Source organism: Triturus cristatus, chromosome 3_1 (genome assembly GCF_964204655.1).
Source record: "Triturus cristatus chromosome 3_1, aTriCri1.1, whole genome shotgun sequence".
NCBI classification, from domain to species: Eukaryota; Metazoa; Chordata; class Amphibia; order Caudata; family Salamandridae; genus Triturus; species Triturus cristatus.
This window is the reverse complement of record NC_140583.1, coordinates 634,039,498-634,055,990: the sequence shown is the minus strand read 5'-3', so window position 1 is coordinate 634,055,990 and position 16,493 is coordinate 634,039,498. Positions and strand designations below refer to the sequence as shown.

The following is a 16,493-nucleotide window of genomic DNA, read 5'->3' as shown; positions in this document are numbered from 1 at the left end:
AAAAACATATATGCAATTTCTTTAAAAAGAGAATGTAAGATGGAAGAAAAACATGCTAATGAGATTTCTATGTTATTTCTACATCGTGGAATTATTCATTCAATAACAGTACCTATAAATGCAATAACGGGCAGGGGCAACGTTGAAACAATGAGTATAACTTTCACGTCCTCTTATGTTTCTTTGTGCGAGTGTTGAGACAAAAGTTATAGAAGCCCAGTGCATGGAATTAATGCACAATTCATCCCAGATAGCATAAGTTGCAAAGTGCATAGAGCTAATAAAGTGCTTGTGCTAATAGTGCTAGCTGTTTGTTTTCTACATTGTTCTGGAAAACTAGGCTCAATTTTCTCATTACTATTCTGCCAGGTACTGCTAATCCAATAAATGACATATCCAAATGTTCCACACAAACCTCAGCTCTAGTAACTCTGTGTCTTACCATTCAAACATCTCTTATTGCCTGTGTCCATTTGCATCCTAAACAGAAATGAGCCTAACTATAATGTCCCTGTAACCTTTGGTTTTCGGTGAATTTCTTGGGTTTTTTAAATTTTGTGTCCTATCTATAACGTCCCTGTAACCTTTGGGTTTTTTTCCCACTGAATTTCTACGTTTAAAAATAATGTATTTCCTACCTGTAACCTTTGTGAGCGAGTGTGTGAGTGGCTCTATTGGTAGGTGAGTGGTTGTGTGAGTATCAGAGTTGGTCTGTGAGTGGGTCCGTAAGAGTCTGAGTGAGTCTGGGAGTGGGTGCAAGAGTCTAAGTGGGTCTGGGAGTGTGTGTCTGAGTGGGTATGAGAGTCTCTGAGTAGGTCTGTGAATGGATGCATGAGTGGCTCTGTCAGTGGGTTTGCAGTAAAAAAAAAAGTAGGGGGGCACACGGGAGCAGGTTCTTGTGCCAGCTGCCTTTGACTGTCCTCCTGTCCAGCTTGCCTGCAGTCCGCTGCTCTCTGCTGCCTTCGGTTTTGTGCCTCCTCTTCTCGTTTTCTCCTAGTTTTTCTGCCTCTTCTCTGCTTGCTCCTACCCTCTATGTTGCCTTTTTCTGCTAGTTCTGCCAATTATTTAGCCTCGTTCTGCTTTTCCCGACCTTTATTCTGCCTCTTCATGCTAATTTCTCACCTCTATTTTGCCTCTTGCTCGTTTTTCACCTCTACTTTGCTGCTTTCTGCTCATTCTGCCTGTTATTTTGCTTCTTTCTGCTAGCACCTGACCTTTATTCTGCCTCTTTCTACTCCCTTCTGACCCTTATTCTGCCTCTTTCTGCTCATTGCAGACCTTTATTCTGCCTCTTTCTGCTCGTTTCTCACATTTATTCTACCTCTTTCTGCTAGGTTCTGAACTTTATTTTGCCTCTTTCCTCTCTTTTCTCAGGAACCACAGGGGAAGCCTCAAGGCCCCGCCGGTCCCAGCCAGCTCCCTGCCTCCTGTGGGAGCCGGCCCCACCACCTTCTGCGGGAGCCAGCATTGCTGCTGCATTGCGGGAGCTGCTAGAAAGGCAGCTCTCTCCGTGTAGGAGCAATCTGTTTAACTCTTTCCCTGTCTGCATATCTGCAGGCAGGTTAAAAAGATGAAACCTCCACTTCCAGCGGGAGCACCTTAACAGCTCCCGCCCACTGGAAGCAGAGTGTTTTCCTTAGATCGGCGGGAGCTGGGAGCTCCTGCCAAGCCAAAGTAAACAACTATGTCCAGGGGGTGGGTATCCCGAGACATAGCAGGTTCTGGCCCTGGTGGTTGGCGGTCCCCAGGGCCATTATTGACTCTTGGAGGGGGGCCGTGCAGCCCCCCTCCTTTGATTTTCAAGGGCCTTCCCTGGGAAGCTGGTAGTTCCCAGTGCCAAGAACTGCTAGGGAGGAGGGCCGTACAGCCCTTTCCCCATTGTTTTGGCTACAAGAAGATGGTGGATCCTGGGGCCTGGGGGGGTCTGTGGGGCCTTCCCATTAGGTGTTTTTTTAGACCCGGAGAGGTGGTTGTCCCCGGGGCTTAGAGAGCCCATGGAGAGGGACCCGCTGGTGCCCCCCTCCTTCTAAACAATGTCCGTGGGACCTGGCCCACCTGGGGGCCCTTTACAAAACCAGTGCAGAGCCCTCATTTTTATTTTTTTATTTTTTTTGTAGCAAATAGTCATTAAAAAAAATGTTTTTTTGCGTTGCTTGGGTCTCTCTGGGACCCCAAGACCAAGGCTTGGGGGTCCGGGTATTCCTACCCTGCCCCCCTTTTCTTTTTTTCACTTTTTGTGGGGGACTCGGCTGAGGCAGAGTTCAAAGATGGCTTCCAACTCTTGAACTGGTTCAAGTGTTGGTAGCCAATCCGAGCTCTGCATTTCCCTGCACAAGCTTGATATTATTCGCGAAGTCATCGCGACCACAGATATCCTTGTTTGGATTACCTTACATTTCTCAACAACTACTGAACGGATTTACACCAAATATCAAAAAGTACAATCTGTGGACCAAAAACTAGCTTTCTTTCATATTTGCTTAATTCAACCCAGCCTTTTGTGTTGTAGTCGTATTCAAAGCTCCTATAGGAATTAGCATGGGACAACACAATTTTCTCAACCCCCGCTTGACAAATCACCCAAAAGTTTCCATGTACAACAAGAATCACCAGTGCACTTTTTTAGGAAAACGTTGTGAAGATTGGTCAAATGGCACCAGAGATATAGGTAAGTTTAAAAAAAACGCATTTTCTATAGAAACCTGGTCCTAACTATAACTACCCACTGGCGACTGCCAGTAGGTAATAAATATATAGCGGTTTCACTACTTTCCTGCGATATACTTACATTTTCCTTGTAAAGGTATGCATAATAAAGGAATATGTGTGGTAAAGACTTGTTTTGTGAAGGCAATGTGTGGTAATGACTGCATGGTAATGGTAATGACTGCACGATAAAGATGGTGGGCTGCTTTCTTTGTCCAACTACATTGCAACTCCTTGCGTCTAATGCTAAATATATCTTGACAGGTTAGTCTCAGGTCATAATCTTTCAATATTGCATCTTACTTGGGGTAGGCATATCACCCCAGTCACTATCTGGAGACTGCAGCTCTCTGCCTAGGAAAATCCTGCCTTCTGTGAGAACATTTTAAAGGCCATAGCACACTACTTCGCTGAAAATAGCAGCATGGGCTCCACTAGCCTCTTCAAGTGGGATGCGTTTAGAACAATACAGAGCGGGCAGTGTATATAAACAGTATGAGAGGCATGCATAATAATGAGGGAGGAGCTAGAACAACGCCTCGTAAATTTAGAACGGGCTGCACTTACTTAGGACACATCCATAACAGTGCTGTTAGTGACTAGAGAGCATCATGCGCACCTGATTGAATCACCCTGCATATATTACAAAGCTCACCTTTGCAAAGTCACGCAGTGAGAAGGATAAATCTGGTCACTTACTCACTTGGTTGATTAAACAGGATACAGCCTTCCGGCCCACCCTGAACAACATTGTTCGATCGCAGGCAGCAGTCCAAACTGATTTCTACTCTCACTATTGTGCCTTGTATAGCCCGGAGCCCTCTCCTTTGCAACTTCACATCACCAAGTTCCTAGTTGGATTATTTCTGATCAGTATTCTCGCTGAGTATATGGATTCCCTGAAGGGCCCGATCACAGAAAAGAAGATTCGAGGTGCAGTTTGCGACTTTGTGAAGTGTCAATCCCCTGGCCTGGACAGCCTTCGAATTAAACTTTACCATACCTTCTGAAATTGGCGGAGTTATATAATTCAGCATTGCACGAAGGGGTGATGTCTCTCTCCATGCGTGAGACTCTCTTAGTTTCTATAACTAAGGTGGTCAGCAACCTTTTGGAAGTCACCTCTGATAGATTCTTATCGATCCTTAACAATGACTACAAGATCATAAGTACAATTCTAGTGATGAAGCAGATGACAGTTATGCCTAGGTTTGTTCATTCCAACCAAAATGGTTTCATTATGCAGGTCTGCATCCCTTATTATATTTTGCTTACATTACCTGCTGGAAGAGGGGCCACCAAGGTGTCCCTTTGCTATCTGCTTAGTTTATAGACTTGTAAAACGTATTTGATATGCCCTATTGGAGTTATATGTTCACACTGCTACAAATGATAGGTCTCATCAACAAAATAATGCAATTAATTAAGCTGCTGTATTTGCAGCCGTCGGCCAGGGTGAGAACAGATCAGCTCATTTTGGACTCTTTCTCCATTTACAGAGGTACACAAGAAGGGTGTCCAATCGTACAATTGTTATTTGCTTTCTCCAGAGAGCCCTTGGCTCTTCACTTTCGTCGGCTGGGTTGAGAGTGCATCATCCCAGTATCGGCTATGGCGCAGGCACTGGACATATTCAGGATGGCCTGTGACGTTGGTGTTAACTGGACAATGGCTTGCCTGTTTCACTGAGCCCCAACTGCCTCAGGCACAACATAGTATTAGACGGGCATCTGGTTAAATGGGAGAGCTCACCTTCAAATACCATGATATCAACATATATCACTCACATAAGGAACAGGGTGATGGGAACTTACTGACCGTAGGATCCTCACGCATGGCACAGAACACAGTTTGTAAATTCCTACCTCGGACGGTCCCAGGCCGAGTGAAGATGGTAATGTTGTCGAGGTTACTATATTAGTTAGCAAGTCTGCTGCTCCACGTACCCAGAAGCATCTTTAACACCTTTGATGGCATGATGGGTGATTTCGATTTGGAACAATGAACAGTGTGGGATTGTTCTATCCAAATTGAAGCTTTCCACAGATCATTGGTTGGTTGGCTGTTTTATGTCCGAGGTGGTGTTCTTACATAAACAGGAGGTCAGTATCACTTTCACCTAAAGTTGCCTCGTTGAAACACCCCAAGAAACTGTACAGATGCGTGTCTCACTCAACACCATACCCTATGCATCTGGGATTCTTTGTGCAGTTGCCATTACTTTAGAGGGAGCATTACAATCCACTGGGATGGGGGAGCTCAGGGTTCACTATATGGCCAATTTATTTCACAACAGTGTTAATGCCCTTTGACACATTGGCTGAGCAATTTGGCATGACAGAGGCCGAATTTAACACACCAACACCTCATTGCAGCCCTTGGTACACTATGGGTTATTATCCACACTGAGCCAGCCACCCACCTTCACCTGTCACTCGTTGTGCTATAGGAACTTTGTTGAAGAATAATCTTTGGGTTGTTAGAGCTATCCCCATCAGACCGTAAACTCCTCTAGCTGAGCAGCACACATAATGGGAGGTGGAGATTGGCCATCTATTTAAGCAGAAGTAATGGGATAGATTGCTCTCACACCATTACTTAATCCCGGCATGGTTGAGTAAAATGTATATAACTGCTAAGCTTGTCTGCTCTTGTTGCTTTGCTCCTGCAGCAGACATCGAACACACGTTCTGAGGTTATCCAGCTGTTAGCTTAACAGGAGTGAGATTACCACTATACTAACATCCACCTCTGGTCTACAAGATTTATAAGTCTAGAATGTTGCCAACTCAGACTTTCTTCACTCCCCAAATCTGGTAAAGTAACTAGTAGATTACTGCACCTATCCGCCTTTCTAGCTTTCTATTCAATAACAATGTATTGAAAGGGCTTCTCCTTGCCTGGGGTACCCAACCTTTATGCTAACATGTTTAGTGGGCTTGAAGGCGAGTCCGTCTACCTGAGGAAGGAAGTAACCAGAAAGTTAAGAAAACGCTCTATTGCAGCTTTATGGGGCAACTTGATTAATTGTTTAAGGTATATGACTCAAGGATGATACGAGACCCCAGTAGCGTGACTCCTATGCCTAAGATCAACAACCTCACTCATTAACCCACTGTTTGAGTACTCCTTGTTGCTGGCCCCCACCCACTGCTTTGTTTCCCTCCAAGACCCAGACCACTCACTTGGAGGCTGCCCTTGTCCACAGGCATCAGTCCCCGCCCTTTCTGTACATATTGGCTCTATCCATGATGGTCTTTCATTTTATTTGTTTTCGCATCAGGCTAGTTCGTTTTTTTGTTCTCTTCCGTAAGACTGTATTTAATACCTCCTCCTCACCCGAGCCACGAAAATACTCCATTCTCTGTTGGACTTACTGTTGTTATTCATATTTCCAATGTGTAGGGCATCGCCCCTATGGTTATATTATGTCCATGTGATGTAGCTTGATTTATTTTGAAGAAAAAAATGGTTTAAAAGAAACATTTTTGGGGGTCCTCGGGTGCAAAGAAAGGGAAGGCTAATCAGAAGAGGACTTTGTTGAGGTGGATAGACGTTTGCATTAAGATCTGCTATGCACCGGCTAAGAAACAGCCCCAAGAGAGTCAGAGCTCATTCTACCAAGGCTGCTAACTCTGCATTGGCTTGAGAGGTGCCTATCCATTACATCTGCCAGGCTACATTGTGGGAGTCTGTGCATATGTTCACAAAGGACTACTGTCTTGACATCCAGGTAAACAGGAAGGACATTTTGCCTGGTCGGTTATGCAAAACATTTTGGTTTGAGCCTACACCACAGGCCCTCCACCTTGGGGAAGGTACTGTTTTGGTTCTCTTGTGCTTAATCTGCAATTAGAAGTAATCCTCCAGAAGGACAAGTCTGGAAAGAGTTTTACTGAAGGTAGGCAACTTATTTTGGTTCATAAACTGGGTTCTCCAGGTCATGAACCACTAATATTAACAACATCATTGCATGGTGGTAGTTTGGTCAATCAGTTTGTGAGGCTTATTCGAATCTATTTGGTGTGGGCCATGTTTGTGAACTGTTTTTAACACTTAAGTTATCAGCCTAGGTTCACAAACCATACACTGGTTCACAAACTGCACTTCTGTTCAGTTTTTAGGGAATTGAGGGCATTTTCCATCTTTCCTGAGTGTGCACTTGCCTTTTTCCTATGAAGTTAAGCTGCAATCAGCTTGCTCTTCCAATGGCTCTTTAAAAATGTTTGCAGTATCTGGTACCTGAATTACCTTTCCCAGGTCACGAATCATGTAATTGCGAACCAAGAGAATCTCATTCCTTCCTCTTCATGAGGTTTGATCTATGAATTATCTTTGTGAGTTTGCAAAATAGAACTTTTCTCAGCAAATCAAACCACTTTTTTCTCAAAACTTAAACTTACAAACCTAACAGTGCAGATATATTTGGACATGAAGCAGAACACAGAAAACAAGGACAGCGACCTTCTTCTCAAAGTAAATAATGTTTTTGAAAGGTCAGTGGGGTAGGTGCTCCCACAGTATAACATAAAAACAATCCTGGTCAAGTTTTAGAGTTCCAGACGAATAGTACCATCAATCCCCACAACCTTTCAAGCTAGAGAGGGCTTACCAGGCCCTCAAGGTAAGGACCAATTTTCATCACTAGCCTTCTTTCTCTGACTAATTCCCCTAACCAAGAAGAGGCACATCGGATGGAAGCTCAAGCCCACTACTCTTGCCTTGCTGGTGCCAAAGAGTTCAGTTGACTTATCTGTGGATCAGACTTCCTCTGATATTTCACTCCTGGAGGATCATTGTAATTCAGCTGGTGCAGGGGTGCCCTTTTCTCCAAAAACAATTCTGGTCCTAGTCACTCTGAACTCCTTGATTCTAAATCTTCTGCAAGGCTACTTGTACTATAACTGCCACTGACAAGTCGCCCTATACCGTTTACCAGAATTTACAGAATTTGTCAGGAGTTCTCCTTGTGTCAGATCGTAGGTCTTAATGATGGGGTTGAGGACTACTGGCTGAGGTCTGCCTTTTGGGGAGTATGTTCAGTGTGTCTGCCCTGTAGACAGAGCCCCCTTGCCTTGCAGGACACCTAAAGAAAAATCTTCCAAACAGATGGTCCAGTCCCACATTGCCGTTACCAGCCAACACAGGATTGTGCCCTCCATGGAATTTAACACTGGTTGTAAGGTTAGGGGCAAGAGAACAGCTTTACATTTATACATATTCATAATGAAGAATGTGTCTCATCGGCACTGTGAAGCTCTGTTATGATTCCAGGTGTGGACCACTTGCCCAGAATCAGAGGATTCCAACACTACCAAGACCCAGAAACCTTAACTGTTGGAAGAGGCAGCACATGTGCAATTTAGAAGCATGGGCAAACCAGCTCTTAAAGCCAGGATGGATGGTTGAATGGACCTGAACAGTCTAAGACTAACCAACAGACACCGGATCACAAGGCTCTGGCAGGTGTAGTTGTGTGAATAGCAGCCTGATATGTGGAACCACTTACATTAATGAAGGTTGAATGGCCTAGAAATATCTGAAAGCCCCCAGCCGCTCAATACTGCGCGATTGAGGAACAGTTCCAGTCTCCTGCACATGATGCACCTTCTACTACTAATGTGAAAATTTGGCTAAGCAGTCTTGAGGAATACATTGACTGCTAGTAGGATTTATTTTCTCATCCTTTACTTTCTTCCTCAAGTAAGAAATCTACCAGTTGGTTGGGAGATGGAGCATGTCATGACGTGGGAGGGTATCCTAATGTATGTTCACTCGACTACTTGTAGTCCAAGGCTCTCTATGCCACCAATTCCGATGATATTGATTAGGTCATTACACCAATATGCTTTGCAAGACTTCCTGAAGTTGAAACCTGCATGGAAGAAGTGGACACGAGAAGAGGTCATGGCCATATATGTGGTGCCAGCTTTGCACAATTTTGATTAATAACTTTGGGAAACCGTTTCCAAATTTAATTACTAAGTTGTAGGATACACTTTTGTTGGGAATAGGAACATCTTGGAGCTTGGATGAGGAGTAACATTCGCCATAAAGTTATAGTTAAATCATTTTTTTTCATGCTCTCCTGCTTTCATGTCAAGTGCTCACACTGCAATTTCAGTGAAAAGTTGAACCCAAGCTGCTTACTTTATTGCGTTTTCTGCTTCGGTGTAGTTAAACAGCTCTTGATGTATGTGTGTGTGTGTATAGTCATATGCAAAAAACAAACTCATAATTAAAATTCATACGTTGATTCAAGAGTTTCTTCTAAAATTAATTCTCTTGTATCGGACTCTCTACTATATTCTCAGGACGAGGTGTTCGGCTGTATTACATTGGTGGAGAAGTGTTTGCTGAGTGCCTCAGTGACAGTGCCATTTTTGTTCAGTCTCCAAACTGTAACCAACGATACGGCTGGCATCCAGCAACCGTCTGCAAGATTCCTCCAGGTAACTCAGACTGCTCAAACACCATTGATTGATTGCTCATTCTTGTGTAGAAATGTATGAAAAATTGCAAACAATATTCTTTTTCTGTATATCTGTTTACTTTATGTCGCACCTTCAACCCAAGGAACTTCTAAAAAAGTGCTGCCTCTAAAACAAAGTGCAAATAAAGTTTAGTGAAAATGTTAAATGACTTTAGCCCTGTACGTTTGTGTAGCAGATGTACATAGACAATAATTCTTCTAATTTTCATTCTGTGATGGTCAGACAAATAGATACTCATAATCTTAATTATGACTTTTTTTTACTCCTTTAACCGAATCAGTAGCCCCCAAGAGGCATACAAATCATTATAAGAGTCTAGAGCAAATAAATAGCTCCTAAACAAACAAAAAAATAAAAGAATAAGAATTTTCTTTTAAAAAAAAAAAGCCTTTAAATGTCAGATCGCACCGGCATTCCTGCATGCCCCCAATTATTTAAACTCTGTCTTCTTTCCTCAAGCCTCCAACTTCTCTGGCTGTGAGCGCAGATTGTTATGTCCAGGATGGAATTCAGGGGCTCGACTAATAGTCATTACCTTGTGTATAGAATTACATGCAACCTATTTAGTGCCAGGTAGTGGATATTTCAGTGCCTTATTCGTGGTGGAAATGGTGGCAGCATGGCATCTATCATATGGCCATCATGGCCTTGCAAGAGTATTACAGATCACCACTTTACATATTTCATGCAAGATATACATCTCTGAAGGCAGCTGATGCTGCAGTGGACCAGGCTGCAAGAGTGTGAATGTTGTGCAGGAGTAGCATGGACTACATGACTTTTCAGGAGGCAAGCTCTATTTCTCTGGTAGAGAAGGAGAGCTTTTACATTCAATGAATAGCCGTGAACCAGTCCGGTCAGAAATTGAGAGCCTTCATAACGTCTGGATTCTTTAGCAAGTCATCCTGCTGAGATTAAGTTCTGAATATCTCCTCCGATTCTGCTTAACTATTTTAAACACACACACAATGTTATTTGTGGAGATCTGTTTTTTAGTAATTCCGAGACCAAAGAGAGGAATGGTACACTGGCCATTTAAATTATTTTGTTGTCTGTCTGAGGTGTTCCTGGGATTATCACTTTTGCTTAAACTTTAATACATACTTTAGCAGGTGAAAAAAGTGACCTACTCCTTTCCTAGAGCACCTTTCACACAAAATATATACACATAGATGATAACCAAATCTGTTCATGGATACTTCTAACCACATATTTCTCACCCTGTCAACTTCCCCCAGGCGACAGACTAGATTTGGTTGGGGAGAGATGCACGCAAGAATACTGCGCAGGGCAGTTTAAAGCCAAGCTTAAATCCCTGTCCTACATTTGCAAATGAAATGCATATTTAAGTTATAGGCCTAAAGATCGTACCTATAACCACGTTCTGTCTGGAGCAAAGTGTGCTTATTAACAAAGACGGTTGAGTGCTTCCACCCACTGATAACACACTATCCAGGAAGCCCTGAAGTATAAGGCCTCCACTGCCTATTAAAAAATTGAATAGAGAAGCCCTGCAGGATAGCTAAGGCTATGTTTGACAAATAGGTATATGTAAGCCAGGTCTCCGTCAAACAGAAGATCAAACTTGTTTTCAGCCAGTAAGTTGTGAATGTCGAACAAAAGTTTAGGAAGCGATCTGCAATTTGGCAAGGCAGCCGAGACTGCAGTCCAGTCCCAAAGGCAGTGGAGCATTGCTGTAAAAAGAGGGCAGTGATGCACCCAGATGAGGCACATTACTGTCATTAGAGAGCACAACGCCACAGGTTCAAAAGGTATGGACATCTAGCTGCACTTCCACCAATGGAGTAAAACGTACAGGAGAATGATGGAGATATATAGACTCTAAAGGAGGGATAACCGAGAGACCGGAGCCAGCATGATTTGGCCCAAAAGACTACTGCTCCTCAAGGGATCCTTTGGCCCCGAAGACTACTGCTCCTCCAGAGAGGGGCTGTAAGTGTATACACACTAGAGGCAGGAAATTTCACCGAACTGTCACTTCAGCTTTAAAGAAGTGCTACTGTCTTCCTAGGAAGATACCTTTGATGAAACTTGGGAAGAATTTAATTCTTCATTGATGATCTCTCTTGACACAGGCAGCAAGACTTCAAAGAGATGCTAAAGGAAAGGTCCTTTGTCCTGGACCACAGTGTGTCCCTCTTCAAGCCTGACATCCAGCTGAAAATAATGAACCTCCCCTTCTCCATATCTGCCCTGTTTGGTCAGTACACTAAGGAGAAGATTCTTAAACTCAATAAAGAAACGAAGACCCTTAAGGGGGTAGGTCTAGTGGAGAGAAAGACTGTAAGAAATTGGTGTTATTCTTTGAGGGTGATGGAAGCCCCACTCGGGCTGAAACAAGCACAATCCTTGTCAGGGAGAACCACAAAAGTCACTTAATTAACCTATACTTAACTCTCTGGTAAATTGGCATAAAGCAGTCAGGCTTAACTTAAAGCGTTACAACAAACAAATGATGGACGGAATGCTGACAATGCAAACATTCTCCCCCAGTCAAGAGATCTGGGTTAAATCCATCGTTCTTTTGCCCACTACACCACTCCAGTTTAGACATGGCCATATGCAAATCAGTCTTGACCCTGTGCCTCATGGGAACAGTCCAGCCCGAACTGCCAAGCCATGTCTTCCCTGGACCGGAATCAAGCATCCTAGGACCGGTTTCTGGCTATCAGCCGTCATCAGCCAGGATAGCTTGACTCCAGTGGCGTAGTGAGCACGGGTCCCACGTCTGGGAATACCCATCCCACTTAGGGCGAAAAGCGTTACAACAAACAAATGATGGACGGAATGCTGACAATGCACACATTCTCCCCCAGTCAAGAGATCTGGGTTAAATCCATCGTTCTTTTGCCCACTACACCACTCCAGTTTAGACATGGCCATATGCAAATCAGTCTTGACCCTGTGCCTCATGGGAACAGTCCAGCCCGAACTGCCAAGCCATGTCTTCCCTGGACCGGAATCAAGCATCCTAGGACCGGTTTCTGGCTATCAGCCGTCATCAGCCAGGATAGCTTGACTCCAGTGGCGTAGTGAGCACGGGTCCCACGTCTGGGAATACCCATCCCACTTAGGGCGAAAAGCGTTACAACAAACAAATGATGGACGGAATGCTGACAATGCAAACATTCTCCCCCAGTCAAGAGATCTGGGTTAAATCCATCGTTCTTTTGCCCACTACACCACTCCAGTTTAGACATGGCCATATGCAAATCAGTCTTGACCCTGTGCCTCATGGGAACAGTCCAGCCCGAACTGCCAAGCCATGTCTTCCCTGGACCGGAATCAAGCATCCTAGGACCGGTTTCTGGCTATCAGCCGTCATCAGCCAGGATAGCTTGACTCCAGTGGCGTAGTGAGCACGGGTCCCACGTCTGGGAATACCCATCCCACTTAGGGCGAAAAGCGTTACAACAAACAAATGATGGACGGAATGCTGACAATGCAAACATTCTCCCCCAGTCAAGAGATCTGGGTTAAATCCATCGTTCTTTTGCCCACTACACCACTCCAGTTTAGACATGGCCATATGCAAATCAGTCTTGACCCTGTGCCTCATGGGAACAGTCCAGCCCGAACTGCCAAGCCATGTCTTCCCTGGACCGGAATCAAGCATCCTAGGACCGGTTTCTGGCTATCAGCCGTCATCAGCCAGGATAGCTTGACTCCAGTGGCGTAGTGAGCACGGGTCCCACGTCTGGGAATACCCATCCCACTTAGGGCGAAAAGCGTTACAACAAACAAATGATGGACGGAATGCTGACAATGCAAACATTCTCCCCCAGTCAAGAGATCTGGGTTAAATCCATCGTTCTTTTGCCCACTACACCACTCCAGTTTAGACATAGCCATATGCAAATCAGTCTTGACCCTGTGCCTCATGGGAACAGTCCAGCCCGAACTGCCAAGCCATGTCTTCCCTGGACCGGAATCAAGCATCCTAGGACCGGTTTCTGGCTATCAGCCGTCATCAGCCAGGATAGCTTGACTCCAGTGGCGTAGAGAGCACGGGTCCCACGTCTGGGAATACCCATCCCACTTAGGGGGAATACCCATCCCAGTGGTGTAGTGGGCAAAAGAACGATGGATTTAACCCAGATCTCTTGACCGGGGGAGAATGTCTGCATTGTCAGCATTCCGTCCATCAATTGTTTGTTGTTACGCTTTTCGCCCTAAGTGGGATGGGTATTCCCAGACGTGGGACCCGTGCTCACTACGCCACTGGAGTCAAGCTATCCTGGCTGATGACGGCTGATAGCCAGAAACCGGTCCTAGGATGCTTGATTCCGGTCCAGGGAAGACATGGCTTGGCAGTTCGGGCTGGACTGTTCCCATGAGGCACAGGGTCAAGACTGATTTGCATATGGCCATGTCTAAACTGGGGTGGTGTAGTGGGCAAAAGAACGATGGATTTAACCCAGATCTCTTGACTGGGGGAGAATGTCTGCATTGTCAGCATTCCGTCCATCAGTTGTTTGTTGTAACGCTTTTCGCCCTAAGTGGGATGGGTATTCCCAGACGTGGGACCCGTGCTCACTACGCCACTGGAGTCAAGCTATCCTGGCTGATGACGGCTGATAGCCAGAAACCGGTCCTAGGATGCTTGATTCCGGTCCAGGGAAGACATGGCTTGGCAGTTCGGGCTGGACTGTTCCCATGAGCCACAGGGTCAAGACTGATTAGCATATGGCCATGTCTAAACTGGGGTGGTGTAGTGGGCAAAAGAACGATGGATTTAACCCAGATCTCTTGACTGGGGGAGAATGTCTGCATTGTCAGCATCCCGTCCATCGATTGTTTGTTGTAACGCTTTTCGCCCTAAGTGGGATGGGTATTCCCAGACGTGGGACCCGTGCTCACTACGCCACTGGAGTCAAGCTATCCTGGCTGATGACGGCTGATAGCCAGAAACCGGTCCTAGGATGCTTGATTCCGGTCCAGGGAAGACATGGCTTGGCAGTTCGGGCTGGACTGTTCCCATGAGGCACAGGGTCAAGACTGATTTGCATATGGCCATGTCTAAACTGGGGTGGTGTAGTGGGCAAAAGAACGATGGATTTAACCCAGATCTCTTGTCTGGGGGAGAATGTCTGCATTGTCAGCATTCCGTCCATCAATTGTTTGTTGTAAGGCTTAACTTAAAGGCAGAGTGTAAAGTATTTATTCTGCACTTTAACAGTAATAATGTGAAAGCATGGGGGCAGATCTTGCCCGGCTCTAAGATGGCTGCAAACTAAAGAGGCTCTGATAACCCGACCTCATCATTCGCAAAAATCCTGCAATAACATTATACCTTTCCGCTCCTGCGGTGCCCATGGGCCTCCCACCCTCCTGGGAGTTCCTGGGGAAGGAGGCGCTCAGCAGCTGGTGGAAGGTGGTGGGAGACAGCTCCGTACGTGCGGCCCGGTTCTCAGCTTGGCTGGACGGATGTGGGCGGGCGTGGCCGAGACATGCTTCGGCCACACTTCAATGTCACTGCGGGCTGGCGAGATCCAGGCCATGGTGGTTGTGACCCAATCCTGCTGTGGAGTGAGAGAGCTGACGCTGCGACTCCGAAGGCAGATGAGATTGCCTGCGAGTGCCGGCCCCAGAAGGTGAGGCTTGTACCCCTCCCTACATGCGAAGGAAAGATGAGGATGGCCGGCCTTTCTCCGGCCCCGGAGGCGGCTGCTTGAGCAGTGTGGCAAGAAACTCTTGGGCCAACGGGAGCGCTGATCCCTCACATGTAGCGACCCGCTAAGTGGAGCGCATGCTAAGCCTGACACATGCGGGTCTCCCTGGGGGCAAGTTTATTGTGCCATGCATGGAACTAGGAGGACCCTACTCATCTGGTGTTGGCTCTCATGGACAGCGTATATTAGTGTGTAGTGTAACTGCAGTGGCACCACAGTTGGGCCTCCACGTCGCTGCTCCTACAGACAGGAGTTCTAAGTCAAAGGAGCATGCCTGGGAGGGAGCCAAGACTGCTCTCCTTCATTTTGAATATTAGCAACACGCAACAGATGCGCAGAAGCCCGTTAGGTAGTTGTAGAGAGGCTCAGTGGGTGGGATCCCGGCACCTGTACGTAGACTGCTTATCCTTGTGGACAGTGAGAGGAGAATTGGATCTGCGCTGGGTGCTATTATGATGCCCTCTCACCCCCAACTAGCCAGTGTTTGAGTAAGATAATACACTATATTGTGGGGCACTGTGTGCGGGTGCTCTCTGGTAGAGGCAGCCAGCTGCCCCCAAAAGATTCGAGGAGATGGGTAAAACAGACAAAACGCAATCTAAGCTGCATTTGAAGCCCGCAGGACCCCTGGCCAAAAAGAACAAGAAATACGCAAGGCAGACTCGGAGAAGGAGACCATGGACTCCTCCACAGATCCTGAGCTGAAGAAAATACCTCCATGCAGTGAAGTCTAACAAAAATAGATGGTAAGATAGACATGCTCAATTTCAGGATGGATCGTATGACAGAAGGGCTCGACAAGCATACTGAGTGACTGGATGCCGTAGAGCAAAGTGTATCAAACGCAGAAGACAGGTTGGAGGAGAAATCTACGAAGGCCAAAATAGGTAGACAAGCTCCTCCACACCCTCCAACTCGAAGCTGAAGACTTGGAGGCCCATTCTAGAAGGAACAATATCCGCATTGTGGGTGTGGTGGAGTCAACCAACATTGAGAATATGGAAAGATACGTGGGGACCATCTTAGTACATTGCTGGTGAGGTACATATTCTCGGAACTGTTTGTCGTGGAACAAGCACATTGATCTCTGGCGCTGCAGCTGGTCCCATGGGCTAGTCCGCGGCCAATAATGGCACAACTCCTGAACTATAGGGACCGAGATGCAGCACTACATAGAGCACTGGAAATGAAAACTTTCCAATTTGAGGGTTCCGTGCTTTCCTTGTGTCCAGACTTTACTCAGCAGGTTCAGGATATTCATCGTCTTTTCTTCCTGTCAAAGGACAATTACGGGAACTGCCCATGGATTATAGCATGCTGTACCCTGCTAAACTAAGAGTCATGGCCGAAAGGAAGGCTCACTACTTCACGGATCCAAAGAAAGTGGCGCATTTCATCAGAGAGAAAAGACTGGATTGCAGAGAAAATCCTCTAAGCATAACGCAGCGGATTAAGATCTTCTGCAAGACTCAGAGGAACAATAAGTTACAGCCCAAAATGTATGAAGTAGACAGTACCAGTAGACCGAGTTGGGATATATACTTGCACCGAAGAAGTGTAGGCCACCATTCGCAACCATTCAAGATATGAACATTTCGGA

General features: G+C 45.8%; 1 protein-coding gene across 1 annotated transcript in view; it reads left to right on the top strand.

Annotated features, from left to right (window-relative positions):
- SMAD3 (SMAD family member 3) overlaps window positions 1-16,493 on the top strand; it is a 348,680-nt gene that overhangs the window by 277,628 nt on the left and 54,559 nt on the right. Inside the window, exon 7 of the mRNA XM_085644602.1 lies at window positions 9,021-9,158. Within this exon, the coding sequence (XP_085500728.1) occupies window positions 9,021-9,158 (138 nt within the window). The remainder of the gene's footprint in view (window positions 1-9,020; window positions 9,159-16,493) is intronic.